At 38.5% G+C, this 17101-nt stretch overlaps 1 protein-coding gene across 1 annotated transcript in view; it reads right to left on the bottom strand.

The window, feature by feature from the left end:
• The window catches only part of CPED1 (cadherin like and PC-esterase domain containing 1), a 146674-nt gene that overhangs the window by 6681 nt on the left and 122892 nt on the right, over positions 1-17101 (bottom strand). The window contains exons 18-22 of the mRNA XM_008926580.2: positions 13662-13798; positions 4296-4516; positions 3931-4032; positions 3050-3137; positions 1166-1312 (exon numbers count right to left, since the gene is read on the bottom strand). Of these exons, the coding sequence (XP_008924828.2) occupies positions 1166-1312; positions 3050-3137; positions 3931-4032; positions 4296-4516; positions 13662-13798 (695 nt within the window). The remainder of the gene's footprint in view (positions 1-1165; positions 1313-3049; positions 3138-3930; positions 4033-4295; positions 4517-13661; positions 13799-17101) is intronic.

Here is a 17101-nt window from a genome sequence, read left to right as displayed (position 1 = left end):
GTTCAGAAAACATTTGACGGTCTTTCTTACTTAAAGTAATTTATTTTGACAGAAAACAAATTCCTAAAATTATGCTGAAAAAATACTAGCATTTCACTTGTGTGGTGCTAGTCTTTTTTAACACTTATGCGCTTTTGATAACTCTAATAAAAAAAAACCACCTAGCATTTTCTCCATGAGAATTAAGTTTTTGTATTCTAAATGGCATATCAAATTACTTGTGTCATTATTCTAGTTAGTAATCAAATTTCTGAGATTTTTTCCAACTCGTAGCTTCTTATTGGCTAAAAGCCCCCAGCTGACTATGAAACATTATAAATTTATTAACTCTTGATTTCAGAGAGCCATCTTTCTTTGCACCCTTTTTGCCCCCCAATTTTAACTTTTCAGTAACAATTTGTTCTCATTCTGTATTTCATTCTATCAAAACTTCCACCTCTCTTTTGATCACTCAGAGAAAACGCAATCTTTCTGAAAGATATGACAATCCCAGTCTTATGGCTATAAACAGATTTTAGCTAAATAACTTGAGGTAGTTTCCTAATCTTTTGTTAAACAATCCAGATTTCAGTTCATAAGAATGAAGAATGTAGCATCACAGGCAATTTCTCACTTACACTTCTGTTTGTATAGTTGGTTACTGTAACTATCCCAGATAATTTTTTCTCAGTCAAGGGAAAACAGATACATAGCAGTGAGATTGGTCCTTCAATTTTAAGCTCCATTTTAATTGTATGTATGATTTGATGTGTGTGCACTGAGCTGCTCAGTTGGGAAGCCATCAGAAAAAAACATGCAAGACTGAGGTACGGCAAAAAGATAAACTCAGTCCATGAAGAAGCAGCAGGGATATATAACACATAACAAATAATATAAGAACCTGGAAACTGTGCAACATCCTTTTATATGAGTTACCTTTGCAGAAGAGCACATTTATTCTTATTTTGAGGAATTATCACTACAGCAGTTCAGCCTGTCCTTGGGTGGCCTTACACTCCAAGCAGCGAGGGACAAGCGCCCTGTACAAACTGCTATACCCATGATTTGTATTCAGGCCTAACTTTGAGTCACAAATGCTAACCTCATTGCATACCTTTTCGTTTCTAAGCACCTGACAGTTAAAATATCTTAAATACCTGGAAATTATATAAGTGTAAATTATTACCTCATGGAAATGGCAACCACACTTCCCTTGCAGGAATTCCTTGTAACGTCCCATGGTGATGACAAAGGTGTCAACCACTTCATAGCCCAAATTTTTTGCTGTATCCAGAATAATCAAGTTTTCATTCCACAGGTTTTGTATTTGTGCCTGCATTCCAGATAAAATATTGCAATGTCTTGTCAGAAGGGCTGTTTAAGGGGTATTGTGTCATGGAAATGAATAGCAAAACTGCATTTTGAATAAGCAATGATGTTATACTCCAGGCATGAATTACTATAAATTCACTCTTGGAAATAGCTGCTACTCCAAGGCTGTTGTAGATGTTTGCAGAAATTACAATTACTTTTCAGTAGTTGTGCAGCTTCCTTTACAGGAAGATTTCAAGGTTGTTTAAAATATAATCAATTTCATTGAGGCTGTTGCTTAAAAAGGAGTAAAGGACATGGGTATCTTAAAAATGGTTATACTGAAGAACAGTTACAACTGCAGTATCTATTTCTGAAGATACTGCAGGAAGGCCAAGAATAGAAAAAAATTTAGCCATGAAGGAGGCAAGGTGGTGGATTGGACACTGCAGATAGAAGAGCTTTGAGAGTAGCTGTGGTAGTCCTGAAGCCTAGAGCACCCAAACCACATGGGTAATTTGGCATATGATTCCAATATTGAAAAAGAACGTCAGTTATTCATCATAGTTGATTTCTGGAGTTTTGCCAATTTACTGAATAAAAAAAGATAAAAAGGTACTCCTCAAAAGCCTTTAATACTCTTTTTATTCTTGCCTCATCTACCCTGCATCAAAATTCTTCTTCCTCCTAGGACTGAACTCTACTGAAACCTGTGGCAGGGCTGTGAAAATGTTTCTTCATGTTGATGACAACAATTTCCCTACTGTATTCTATTGTGGTCATCCAGATAAATTAAGAAAATTGTTTGAATCAATAAGAAGACATTCGGTAGAGAAAAGGTAGATAAATAGTTAGACAGAAAGAATTGGCAAAATCAGACAGGGTAGTCTCTGTAGCAGAAAGAAGGGTGAGAGTAGCAGTAAGTCACACACTGAATACAGCAGTGTGTTATGGATGCAAAAGGACGCAGACACCAGTCCCCAGTGTGAAAGGAGTGCTGTATGTAATCTATGAAAGCTAATAATTTTCTCTTTTCAACACCTGTGAATAGCTGGAGCATGACACACAGTGCTGGTAGGCATCATGCACTCCGTTCTGCCCTCTACTGCTTCTCATCCATGCATTTTATGTGTAGAGAATAGAGAATTAATGTCCAAATTCTAAATAAAAATATTGAATTGAATGAGTTACAAAAGCGCATTGAAATGAGGCCATTTGTTACTCTGAGGGTCTTGGATATGATTTAAACTAACTGTAACATATTATTAACATACAAATAACAGGCTGGATTCACCAGTACATTCCAGCTGCTCTGTAATGGTCTGGTTTCACAGGTGAGTTAAGGTAGATTTATGAGAGTTATGCAATGCAGCCAGACCAGTGAATCTGATCCAGCAGTAAACACGGAGGAAGCCTGTGAAGGGCCTGTGCTCAATGTGGTACAAGGAGCAGTCTGCTTATCCCTATCTCAATTTCTCAACTTGGACAAGAGGATTAATATTGGAGCTTCTTTTGGTTCTTGGGACAGCTGACCAAGCATCTCCAGTGGCTCTCTGATTGCAGTGGAATCCTTGAAATAAGGCGAATTGGTTTGAATCCATATTAGTAAGCAGTATGAGCAAATACAAACACTAATCTTTCTTTGATCCGCTTAAAGCTTGTTCAGCAGAGGTTGTAACGTATTTTGACCAGACAGCAAAATTAATGCTGAAATGACAAGTCTTCCATGAAAATACATTCAAAATGTACTATAGCTTACTTGTGATAGAGAATGTATTCCATCCACCGGGAGGTGAAAGCCCATGCCTATGGATTTGATAATTACCAGGATATTTGATAGATTTTCCCTGTTTGGCAAATTAAAAAAAAAAAAAAAGGATAAACATTTTAATCACAGAATCAGAGATTATGCTGAGTTGGAAGGGACCCACAGGGATCATCAAGTTCAGCTCTTAGCCCTGCACAGGACCATACCCTGAGAGTCACACCATGTGCCTGAGAGTATGATCCAAACACTTATTGAACTCTGGCAGGCTTGATATTGTGACCACTTCCCTGGGGAGCCTGTTCCAGCACCCAATCACCCTCTGGGTGAAGAACCTTTTTCTAATATACAACCTAAGCCTCCCCTGACACCACTTCAGGCCATTCCCTTGGGTGCAGCCACTGGTCACCACAGAGAAGAGATCAGTGCCTGCCCCTCCTCTTCCCCTCACAAGGAAGTTGTAACTGCAATGAGGTCTCCCCGCAGTCTCCTCTTCTCCAGGCTGAACAGATCAAGTGACCTCAGCTGCTCCTCATACTGAGCAGCCCTCCCCTGAGGGCCCTTCACCATCTTCGTTGCCCTCCTTTGGACACTCTCTCGTAGCTTAATGTCATTCTTATATTGTGATGACCAAAACTGCACACAATATTCAAGGTGAGGCTGCACCATTGCAGAGTAGAGCAGGACACTGGTGTGGCCTCACCTTGAATATTTACTTAACAGAAACATCAAAAGACAATGTATATTTATTTTTTTTCAAAGCCATTTAAATGCACACCCATGAAAAAACAAATGAAATTTTTGTGTTTAAAAATTGTTGTTTCTCATAATTTATCATATCAAAACTTGGAATAACACCAAGTACATAGCATTACCTGCTCAACACCTTTTGGATAATTTGCAGGTGATTGGAATTAAGCCACTGAACACCACCTACAATTAATACAGTCTGGTCTGTGTTCTCCAGGGGACGTGACCTGAAACCCAGAAAAGAAAAACAACACATCTTGCTTTAAAACAGATGGCAAACATTTTAACTGCATTGCATTGCATTTCACTGAACTGTATCTGGCACCCTGATCAGAGGCCTGATGTAATTTTCTACTATTTTTTTAATCACACAACATGGTCTGCACACGTTATGCGTAATAGTTTACCATCTTTAATTGTGAAATGTGTTAAACACATTTGCGAATAGAACAATAATACAAACAAGGGTACAACAGAGTTTGTACAGTACCTCTGCAGCAGCTGTTCCAGTGCTTTTTCAAAACTTGGTCTCTGGTTTGCATTCATCCAGAACTGGGGGTAGTAGGAGTAACTGATAAATGTTTTCCCCTCATTGATATTATGATAACATTTAACATCATGAGTCTTTTGCCATTCCTGAAGAGTCTTATTCACTCTTTCTATTAGATAGTACATCATCCCTCTGTTAGTTGAGTCACCTATAAAAAGAATCTTTAGATGGAAAAAAAGATATGACTTAGAAGTTGTACAATCCAGAAACCAAAAGCTTAGAAAAAAATACAGCTGCTCAGGAGGTCTTTAAACCCTTCTCATAATGTTCAAGTAATACCTCTGTGAGCTGCCTGTTCTCCAGACCTAACATCTCAATACTAAAGTTCTCCTTTAGCAAAATCTGTGTGATTTGATTAATAAAAATATTATGTGTTTCAAAGACAAAAAGTGCAGGTTATAGATGGCTATAGCTGCATAGTTAGCCCCGCATTTTTCATCCTTGGTGGTAATTTCTTCTGCTTATGTGTATATATCCTTCCAATTGCTAGTACACAACTGCTGTCGTAATTGCTTGCAGCTTCCTGCTTTTTTTCCTTCAATTTTTCATGTGATTTGTTCCTACACAGCATGTCTTGATTAATGTCTGTCTTCCATAAAGGGAGTTAGAAATGCTGTCAGGATGATGGAAGTACTTTAGGTATAGCAGTCTCTGCTCTGCTACTCTGAACTTGCACATGAATGAAGTCATTTGGGCTTGTTTCTATTCATTCTTACAGTCCTCTGACAAATCAAACATCTCTGTATTTGGAGACCACAGAACTTAGTGGTTTGTTGTTTTTTTTTTAATGCAATTGCTCTATTTTTAGTGGATAGGACTAGCAGTTCCTCCTGCTGAAGCAGGTAAGCAATGACAAAATATTACGAGAACCCAGCTTCACTGCGGTTTGCCAATGAAACTGTGTGCATAATCAATTACCACAGTCACCTCAGCCAAAAATCCACACTGAGGACCAAAAATGTAAAACTGGGAGTCAGAAACCCCACAGAACCATAACACAGTAACAGCCCTGTTCTCTGCACAACAGTATGCAGCTTCTCCTACCTCCTCTGGCACTCAGGGTAGGTAGCACCCTGTAAGCTGGTGTTTTGTTGTTTCATTTCTTAATTTGGTTTGGGGTTTGATATTTTACCACTTCCAGATTGAATATTTGATTATGCAAATAAAATTGAGACTGCACAGGATTTCATGTTTAAGAATACATTTCCAAAGTGTTTTTTTAGAGATTCTATGTGGTGGAAGCATCTTGGACTTCTCTCATCTAATACATCTCTATTTATCTATTCCCTTGAGGAACATACCCTAATTTGGTGTCAGGGCTGAGAATGGGCATATCAAGGGCTGCAGAGAAGCCCTTGATAGATTATGTATGGTAGCAAACAAATTAAAACTAACACGAAGTGCATAGAGGCTCTTCTACCTCCTGTCCTGGACCTCTCAAAGCCTCTCCACAGAGGAAATTCTGAAATAGCTGCTGTTCATGCTTGCACTGAACAAGCACTTCTCTCATATGCAAGGGGGTTTCCAGCTTTTCACATTGTGTCAGAAGAAACCACTTTAAATCAAGCATAACATGACACACAGAAGTCAAGGATCCTTGGATCCCTTGGATATTCTCTTTTTCCCTCTCTGACAGACACAAACATACATACAATTATTTATAATTAGGAAGACAGTTTATGCTTAGAATATGTCCTAATTCTAAAGTAGATTAACCTGAGGTTTTAAGCGACAATTTTTTTAGCTTGCAAAATCTCCTAATTTCTTCAGTCTGCCTATATCCATGTCTCTTTAATCTCCATTTCATGAGTCCATCACTGTAGTATCTAGATGCATATCTATTTAAAAAGTAGTTCTCAGATATTAGCAGGCAAGGATATCATTAGCTTGTAATGTAGGTGAGAACATTTTTGTGAAAACACAACACATCATTAGCAGAATAACAAACAGGCACTACCAAGTTACACATGTACTGCAATTGGTAGAACATCCAAGATTGTTTCTCTTCTACTTCTAGTAACATACAGTACTATTTTGTTATCACAGCACATGGGAATTGCAAAGGAGCACATTCAGCTATTACACTAAATGGGCAGATCTGGCATTTTTATCTCATTCTTCATTCTACTGTGATAAGGATTCTCATAGATACTTTCTCCTTCTAACTGTGTTTGGTCTAATCTCATCTACCACTCGTTTCAAATAGCAGGACAACAAACTTCATGAAAAAAAGGAGAGAAGAACTATGGCTAAGGCCAATGAAAATGATGCACAGATATCTTTTTTTGCCAACACTGTGCATTTACTATCAACTAAAGTGTGAAATGTCATGCTAAATATTTCCGAAGTCTCAAACAGTGCAGAGCATCAAAGATCGACTCATCAGTCTCTTTCCTATTCTTTGGATGTGTCAAAATTAGAGCAAAACACACACACATGTCCCAATTCACACTACTAAATAATTTAGCCTTGTAGGGCTTTACAATTTCTATACCTACACAAGCACACACATATAAGCTGTGGATCCATGAATGAATTTTCAAGCCTTCCCTGGGGTACCTAGCTGGCCAGGTTTGCAGATGGAAGGGCACTATGTGCAGTCATTTAGTGACAAGATAGGTACAATTATGTCTTAAAGTGGCAGCTCTAGTTCATAAATGACATGATGCTGGGCACCATATGAAAATATCAGGTGGGCTTTAGCATAGTTGTCCTGATGTTCTGCAAATGTGATGGAGGTGATAGGAGTCAGAGCAGATTCCTTCTGATAGTTAGTATAACTGGATGAAACAGGTAACTGTTACAGCCCTGACATACTTCAAATATCATCACAAGATTGATGAGACTGCACACAGCCTATCTCCAAAGGCTGTTGTGAGTCTCAGAACATCTCCATTTTCACTCTTAAGTGAACTTGTTATGAGATGGTGAAGCAGGAGGTCAGGAAATTAGATCAGACAGTTAATGCTGTTGAGTGTCCATCTGGGAATGTATACTTATTTCTAGGAGAAGGTGTGGCTGAACAGGATGAGTCAGGATTGAGACAGATGGCAACATCCCACTGGGGAGGAATACAGATTGTTTCACTTGTGAAATTACCACAGACTCTCAGAACAGGTCGGTTAAGAGAATACTTGAGACTTGATGTAAGTGGGGAAGAAAGAAATGAACCAAAGTGGACTTGTGGATGTACAGAGAGGCAGATCAAAAGCGTAGGTCACTCTCAAAGGTGTCAGTCAATTACAGAACCATATGAGCTTTCAGTGAAGAAGTCTAGCTGTTCAAGCAGATAAGAGCTACATCAGGACTGTATAACTGGAATCAAGCAAATTTGTTTAACTCCAGCTACATCTTTCACAGTGATATTACAGCACTGTTGAAAGATATGTCATTAACACTAGGACTGCAGTATCTGAAACCTACAGTCCCTGCTCTCTAGCTGTAGTCTGTTTGCAGTCATCACAGGAGGGTAACGACAGTCATTCTCTGGAGACCATGTGTGCTGGGATATTGAAGGGAATGTTCTGCCCTAAGTCTAGAGAAGATGTCAGACAGAAAGATAGGTGTGCATTCCTTGTAATCCAATGCACCCCAGGCTGGTGGATGAATAGCAAATCACCAGCAAATCTGCACACACACTGCATCCATTCATTAAGACCTTGTCTGCATTCAACTATCTGCTTCTAACTATTGGTTCAACCATGCTGTGAGAAGTGTAAATCCTGGAAAAATAAAAAAATTCTTCTCTCTAAATAAAAAGAAATTAGGTGGAAGAAGAGGACACCTGTACATAATCCTACCTGCTTTTCAAACTGCCCTTGTGCAGAGCTGGCCAAGCACATTTTGTTGAGGTATGCAAACCATCAGAAAGCATCTTTCAAAATTCATGTTCTGCAAGTCAGCTTCATTTTCAGCAAATGCTTGGAAGCCTCAAAGGTTAAAAGTGGTGTTCAGCTTGAGGAAGAAAACCTATGTCCTTCAGCTAACCCAAGAGCTTTGATGAATTAATCATTCAATGTAATTTAATGTGTGGTAACTGTATGCACATTTATTTCTATACAGTTGCATGAACTCACTGTAGTTGCATATGCCATGCAGTATTTAATATGATTTCAACCAAAGGTTCTAGGGATGACTATGACAATAATAAGGAAGATGATGGCTCAGGTGTGTAGAATACCTCATATCTCTTTTTTTTTACACGTCTGGCACAAGGCTTAGTCATGTACTGTTCAAGTCAATGAGGATTTGTCTACAGGATGACTAAAGGATCAGTCATACATAAGGTTATAATTTTACCAGACAAAGAACAACACTTTCACACAGACAGATGTTTTCTTGCAAATATTTTGTGTGAAAAATTCCATTACAGCTTAAAGGCTTTGAAAGATTGTGTAAGCATAGTGGAATTCAATTCTTAACCAGACCTATCATTATAAATTAACCACACTTAGGAAATTTAAACACCTGTAAGTTCAAAACACCACTTAACTCTAAAATATTATTAAGAAATTATAAGCTAAAATTCCTGTTTTAACAGCTGAATTTTAAGTACTTCAGCAAATATTGTCTTTTCATATTTCCTGTTCTTAATTACACATGGCTCAATGGTGCTTAATTATAAGACTAAACTCTGGGTAGTATTTCTCACTGAGAAGCAAAATATATATCCCTCCTGCTGTTGAGGCCAACTTTCTATATGCTGCTAATTGGGTAAATAATAACCTGTTAGAATCCATTTTCCTCCACCCATTTTTAAAATTTCTTGTACAAAAATCAAAGCATCATGTCTTAATACAATTGTATATGTCTTACAGTAAGAAGTCATTAACCACAGTTAGAGAGAATTTTGTTGAGCCAATATAATACAGATATGATATTTTATTATGACTACCAATTTCTTTGATTCAATTAGAACATAAGTGTGGAGTTCCCTAAGAATGACACAGTCTGCATCTCATTAGACTTGGAGTTTAAAATGAAGGAGAAAAAAGACTGCAGATATGAAAAGTGGACTGAATGAAAATCTATTCAGCCAGAACAACCTTAAGCACAGCACTTCAAAATTTTCCTGTTTACTGTGTTTGAAATGCAAAAATATCACTTACTATTCTTGCTAACACATCATAAAGCAAAATAAGACCTCATAAAACTCGTTTTGTGCACATACATGCTTTCTTATGTCTCCATTAGCCTGAATGTTATTGTTTCACTACAGGTGGTCTTACATTTTTATGAAACCAAGTGTCCTGGTTTTCGCTGGGGTAGAGCTAATTTTCTTCCTAGTAGCTGTTACAGTGCTGTGGTTTGGATTTAGAATAAGAATAATGTTGATAAGACACTGATGTTTTAGTTGTTGCTGAGCAGTGCTTACACTAAGTCAAGGACTTTTCAGATTCTTGTTCTGCCCTGCCAGCAAGGAGGCTGGGCAGCACAAGAAGCAGGGAGGGGACACAGCCTGGATAACTGACCTTAGCTGGCCAAAGGAATATTCCAAATCATATGGTATCATGTTGAACAATAAAACTGAGGGGAATTGGCTGGGGAGTGACAACCTCTGCTCAGGGACTGGCTGGCTGTTGGTCAGTGGGTGGTGCGAAATAGCACTGTGTATCACTTCCCTTGTATATTTTTTATCATTATTATTTTCCTTTCTTCTTCCATTCTGCTAAACTGTCTTTTTTTCAACCCACAACTTTTACCTGTTTTTCTGATTCCGTCCCTCATCCCACTGTCGGGCAGTGAGTGAATGGCTGTGTGGTGTTTAGCTGCCTGCCAGGTTAAACCATAACACACAGAAACAAGTTAGCTCAAGCACAGTTTTATAAGCATACAAACTGAAATAGCAGTTAGTGATGATGTGAAATCAACTGGAAGTCACAGCCAGGGAAAATTAATTTCTTTTATAGAGAAAGGAGATTCCATTTTTTCAGATGAGCTTTGGAAAACAAACAAATTCTAACATAAGACATGAAAGCAGCCTGGAGTTAGAAAACAAATTAGAAAGCATTTTTGAAGGCCTAATTATGATGCAGATAGGAAAGAAGTGGTCAGCTTGGGTGATCATAAATATATTTCAGAAATATTGGTAAATGAATAAAAGAAACTAAAGAGCAAGAGATATCTATGTGCTGCATTTTATCAGTGTTCTATGAAACATGAGAAAAACAGAAGGATTGCACTTAAAGATACAGTTGATCTTCTGTGTGCTGCATTTCAGACAAAAAGAACATTCACTTTACATTATATGTCATCACCCCAGCCTGCACTTGTGCTTGGGATTGCTCTGACACAGATGCAGGACCTTGCACTTGGCCTTGTTGAACTTCATGAGGCACAGAAGCCCACCTCTCAAGCCTGTCAGGGTCCCTCTGGATGGCATTCTTTCCCTTCTGCAAGTTGACTGCACCACACAGCTGGGTGGCAAACTTACTGAGGATGTACTTGATCCCACTTTCCATGTTAAACAACACTGGTCCCAGTACCAACCCCTGAGGCATGTCATTTGTCACTGCTCTCCACTCGGACATTGAGCCACTGAACACAACTCTCTGAGTGTGACCACCCAATTAATTTTTTAAACACTGAATGTTCCATCTATCAAATCCTTGTCTCTCCAGTTTAAAGACAAGGATTTCATGCAGGACAGTATTGAATACTTTACACAAATGATGTTTTAAATTGTAAGAACTATAGTCAGCAGATCAGAATCCTGAAAACAAATTATATTTTTTTTCAGGACAAAAATCAGAAACTTTAATGAATCACAAATGTCACTACTTGCTTTATCTGTGACTCCTGGTGCAATTTTGCATGTCTGAATTTTTTATGAAGGTATTCAGGTGTGAAATTCAGTCACAGAGGGTTGTTAGAATGTTGACAGTAGGCTCGATGTCATTGGACCGAAAGAGGCTACAGAAATACATGTCTCTGCTTTCCCGAGAAAGGATTGGTAATTATCTGGGGTTTACAGAGATTTTATTGCCTTAGTTCAGAATAAACTTTCAGGAAGAATTCAGATGTAGATACATGAGTCCTTCCTAAAGAATTCTGAACTCCAGAGACCAGAGTTACACAAGCTGAATATTCAAAAACCCTGAATACAGAGGCACGCAGGTTAATTGAGCCCTTTTTGAGAAGTGGACGCACAAATGAGTTGTGTTGTTCTTAGGCAACTTCAGCAAATGACAATGTAAATCAAAGAGCGTTCTAGATTATCTCAGTATCCTCAATTGGACTGATGACTTTTGCCCTTGTGTTTTGCACTCATCCTTTTTTTTGCTATCTGCTTACATTTCTAGCATTGAAACCTGTTTCTGGAAACTCAGATGTCTGTACTACTTAAAGACAAGGCATGTAATGAATTGAAACTAAAATCACAAATGAGGAAATATAAATATCTATAGATCTTTATAAAAATCTCTTGTGTAATAAAAATGTATTTACAATAATTATATCTTTCTGGCTACTCAGTAGCTCCTCCATAAAAGATCCAGGTGTCTAAAACATATAAGACAGGCAAAAGCCTTTTGCAGTGAGCCCCTGAAATTTTTTTTCTACTACATCGCTTAGACTGTGTAAAGTAATTCTAAAGTTTGACTTACAACAGGTAGAATCAGGATCTTATCAGCCAAGCAGGGAATCATTTTTATTCATTTACATTTGGTATGAAGAAATTCTCTCTTAGTTCTTAAGTTCCACTGAAACAAGGGAGTTAACTCATACTCTACCTTTATTCATTTGGTGAAGGAAGCAAAAATGCTATTGCAAAACATCACACAAAGTTAAAATCACTCCAAAGTGATGACAAAAAGGGAATATATAGGAGAGGGAAAGACACAGGGGAAATATACCAAAAGGGGAACATACTTTAGAGTAATGACTTTAAAAGAATAAACCAGCTAAACATACATCTGTGCAAAGGTAACAGGAGTGATTCAGCAGATTTCTACAGAGCAGAAAAGGTTATCAGACAAAGTCAGGTGACTTATGTAAAAGATATGGAAAACAAGTGCAATCAGTTTTACAGAGATTTTTCTTGCATGGTGTTAATGTAGAGCAAGTAGGATCTGGGTCTCATCTGACACTGGAATAGATCAGTGACCTCAGAGAGTCAGAACATCACGGAAGTTGAATTAAGAAATTAAGCTGACAAACAGTCATTTCATATACTTGGTTTTAATGGACTCTTAACAAATATTTTTGACACTGGTGAACGCGAGTGGTCAGATTCAGGAGGTGGGAACACCAGCAAATCCTCCCAGCAATACCCTGGCAATCCACTTCCACAGTGGTGTATTGTTCCTCTGCTGTCCTTCAATTGCCTAACCAAAAGGTGTTTGCTTATTGAAGCAGCCTGATGTCCATGGAAATTAAAGACCAAAGCAAAGCTATCGATTTCTTGTCTATTTTTGCAGTGGTCAACCCAGAAGTGCTTGTTTTGTACATGAGGAGCAAATCAAGCCTCTACTCTGTCATATAAACCAATATTATTTTAGAAAAATATGTTAAGAGAAATGCACAGCTTTATAGTAATTGAGAAAACCACAGGCAGAAACAAAGCCAAATGGCAATAAAGTACATTTTGCAGAGCAAGAAATTACAGAATTGAAGGAGAAAATGTTAATTGAAAGACTATTATTTTTGTATTCATCTATATAGAAATGCTCTTCGATTTTATCAAAAAGTTGCTTTTAGTTACTGTTTTCTTACCTAGGCAATACACTTTAACATCTTTATAACAATTAATTACTTACTTTCTGGATACTTGTATCCTCAGTAAGGTACCTGAGCCTCAGATCAGAGCTCGCTCTCAACAGTTTTACAGTCATAGCATGCTTATTAAGGGGACCTTGTATTTCCAAGCAATCACCTGAGAAGCTTCACTAAAAGAAAAGAATGTGCAAGAAGACTTGGTAAGATTAGTGTGCACAAGCAATGCCATGCATTAGGTATGCAGAAAAAGAAAATCGACTTGCATGTCAAATGTGAGACAAACTGTGACAACAATGCAACAGCATCCTCCATTTGCCATCCTTGTGTACTCACTGCAGGTCTGACTGGTAACCACATACACCATAGGTCTTGAGATCCCATGTGAAATGACAGCAGACAACTGCCTCTGCATATGAGGCTAAATTATGGATAATGGTTGTTTTTTATCCCTGTGGATTTTTCATCTGAATATTTTTCCAGTTACAATAAAAAGGGATTTTTCTCACACATCAATCATAAAAGAATTTTGAAATCTTCAGGACTAATATCCAGGTAGATAAAATGAATTAAAATGTAAAACCTGTTACATACCCTTCTGCCCTCCACACAGCGCTGGAGCTCGGGCTTGGCTAGCACAGAGTATCGGCAGCCATGGGGCTGCCACGTTATTTCTCTCCAGTCACAGGTCCTGTTGTCAGAGCAGCTGAGGCAAGGGACAATCCACTGCCCTGGAAAACAGCAATGGGAAGTCAGCACCTCCTCTGTATTTTTGTGAATGGTTTTATTGCGCAGGAAGCAAGATGTTTTTGAGTATTTTGTCATGGGAGTTTTTCCAAAATTAAATGCCCTCTAACCCTTTGAGGAGACTATTTCCTTCCATTTCATTTAGCTAGGGTAGGAGTTTTTCCTTTCCCCAAAAGAGCTGTGAATGCTCAAATCTGACAGCTGTTCATGGGTTTATTTCTCAGTTCATGTTGCCTTCTTGTAGCACCTTGTCCTTTTTCAAGAGAAGAGATACAAGAAAGGGAAAAGTGGTGAGGAGTGAATGCAAAAAGAAAATATTCACATTCAGAAGTGCCTGAAGACAAGGTTCATTCTCATCTACAACTAAACATTTAAAGGCTGGATGGCTGGTTGAGAGTACCCAATAGAAAAATGAAGCAGGATGAAGACTTTCCCTCAAAAAATACTAACTTCTTTAGTTTGTGAGAGTTCATAGGACTGTCCCAGATTGCACATATAAATTTCAGAAGATGACAGTAAGGTGAGATGAATAATGTATGTGATTTATTAAAACCTTATCCCTATTTTCAAAAATTATTTTGCAGATTAGGAGCATAAAGTGGGATTACCAAAGGTCAGTGGGTTTTAACAATCCCTTACCAAAGGTTGAACGGTTTTATTATTTTGTTTTCTAAAGTTATGCCTTTCTAAAATCCTACTGGAAGCCTGATGGATTTAATCCCTCAAGGAAGACAGAAAATTTTTGAGTAGCCTTTATATTCAGATCAACAAAAGAAACACTTTTTCTAGCCCATATAAGTACACAGTACTGACACCTCCCAGGGACTATGTAGCTCTGCCAGCAAAACCTACTTTTGTTCTGATTAAAGGCATTAGACAAGGAAGAGTGCAGCGGCCCCCAAATCCTTGTGTCAATGCTATCAGGCCTTGCTAGCACAGAAGGGTTCCTCAACACTGCCCAGAAAATAGCTCCAAAAGCAAATGGTTGCAGAGTAGACCTGGTCTTAGAGTTTGTTGCCAACGCTGCTACCAGGCAGCAGGTCAGCAGCCAGCTGGGTGTGATGGATTGCTGCTGCACAAGAAGCTCCAGCAAAAACCGCAAGGCTGTATATTGACATTTTTTTATCAGGCCAGGGACTGAGGGGGCTGCTGAGCGAAGCAACCCTGTGGGATGCCAGCGACCTTGGGAGAGTCAGCTGCTACTCAGGAGCACAGGAATTTCCAGGGAGGCAGCCTGTGCTTGCACTTAGCCAAAAATCCAAGTGAATATGTTTTTGAAAGCAGCAGAGGGAGTTGTCTTAGCAGATAAAGAAGTCCTTCCAGATAAAAGCATCAAGAATTGTTTGTATGGGAGCCCACATAAGTACATCTAAGGGCAGAAAACATCCCACAGTGCCACGACCATGCAACACCAGTTATGGCTACCCTGCCCTGTGCAGAACATGCTCATCCCAGCCTTAGAGGCACTTGCAGATGATGTGGAGCAAATTATGGCAGACTGAACCTAAAGAAAAGCCTGGACGTTGGCTTTTACCATGCTGTGGGTCAGTGAGGATAACCTGGCTCCCTTGGTTCCCATGGGCATGGGTGCCTCATGAAGGCTGTGCTGGGCAAGCAGCATGGAGGAAGGAGGGAAGGAAGGAAACTCAGGACCATGGTGGTAGAGTGCAAGCAGGAAGATAGAGATGCTCCACGCTTCTGGCTCAGAGGAGTTTCAAACTTGCATTTTCTGCATCCTAATCACCCAGCTGTTAGGAAAAACATTCCCTACTCTTACCAGCTGAGGACCACTTTAAAGTTCAAAATTCATTAGGACGGGAAAATAACATGCTTGTAACCTGGCAATTTTTGTGTAAAAACAGAGATCTGAACTTTGGCCCCTGGGCAAGATCCTATGTAGACTTTTTATCAAGGGGTTAAATTGAATCTTTATCTAAAGGTACAAAGTGAATAACTAGGTTCAGGAGCACGGAGTGTTCTTCCAAATGAATGTCCTGCTCAGCTGGGAAACCAAAGGCTGAATTTATACAATTCCTGTTGCTTGTAGCCTTCCAGTGCTAGCTGTTGTGAATCCCTTACTTGTGCTGACCATCCTTTGGCTTTGAGGTCCTTTGTTCCAGGTTGTGGTCTACTGGCCACCACTGGGGTCAGGAATGCTTTGACCCTCCAATTGCCCTCTACTGTCACTTGTGGATCTTGCCCTCAGCTCCCTCTGCACACACTTTGCAATCCATGACTAAAGAGTCATTCTCAACTTCATAGTAGTTGTATGAAGAGACTGAAAAGTGCTAGGTCTCAGATAACCCAGCAACAGTTGCTATGCAAACATCTTTTACTGCTTTGTGCTTTTTGAGTAATAGAGCAGAGACAGAATGGTTAGTTGTTTTGAAGTCTGGACTCCAAGATTGCTACTGTTGAGCTCTTCATAAATGAACTGAGAGTTGTTTCAGGCAGTGTTTTATATTTTAAAATTATATGAAAACTGAATATTTTTTCCTGATGTTGTAGTTTTTCTTTCACACTAAATACAAAAAAGTTCTGGCAATGTCTAGAACACAGGAGATCCCTCATTTTATGAAATTTTCTTTTTAGCATTACATACATTTATGAGCTGATCTGGTTTTAGGTAATAAACCAGAAAAGTAGAACTATATAAAATGAATATTGAGGAGCCAAAATATCTGAACAATAAAAGTTTAAACTTTGGCAATTGCAAGTGATAAGTACCTTTTGAAAAGTTTATTTTAAATAGCTTGGTTTATATTCAATAGCTCTCTAGGTATATTAAGAAAAAATAGATCATTTTTTGGCATATACTAAAGATTAGTAGTAAATAGAAAAAGATTTGAGAACAAGGATATATGGAGACAAACTGATGTGTATAGGAAGCACTAACATTTAATGCTAACAGAATAGTTGTAGGTTTTATATTTACATAGCTTTTTCAAATGATGCATCTAAATTTATGCATTTTTGAACCAGTTATTATTAACTTTTCCTGTTTCAGCTTCACAACAGTTAGTCAATGCATTCTCAACCTTCAAAAATAGGATTGTGTTAAAAGAGAAAATGAATCTTACAAAAAAAGGTGAAGACCATTAACAGTAAAAAATAGCAAAAAATATTAGTTTGGAAATTAAACTTATTTGCTAGGGAAATTGTAAGTTGCTTTTCCCCTATTTATACAAGTTAGCAGCACACATTGCATCTTTCAGCACCATTTCAATCAGGCTGCATTTTGTTGTGCTTCAGCCAAAAGAGTTAGCATTAGCTCTACCAGGCAAGGG

Source organism: Manacus vitellinus, unplaced genomic scaffold, assembly GCF_001715985.3.
Source record: "Manacus vitellinus isolate BGI_N305 unplaced genomic scaffold, ASM171598v3 scaffold_13_pilon, whole genome shotgun sequence".
NCBI lineage: Eukaryota > Metazoa > Chordata > Aves > Passeriformes > Pipridae > Manacus > Manacus vitellinus.
Note: the sequence above shows the minus strand (reverse complement) of the source record. Positions and strands in the feature narration are given on the sequence as shown.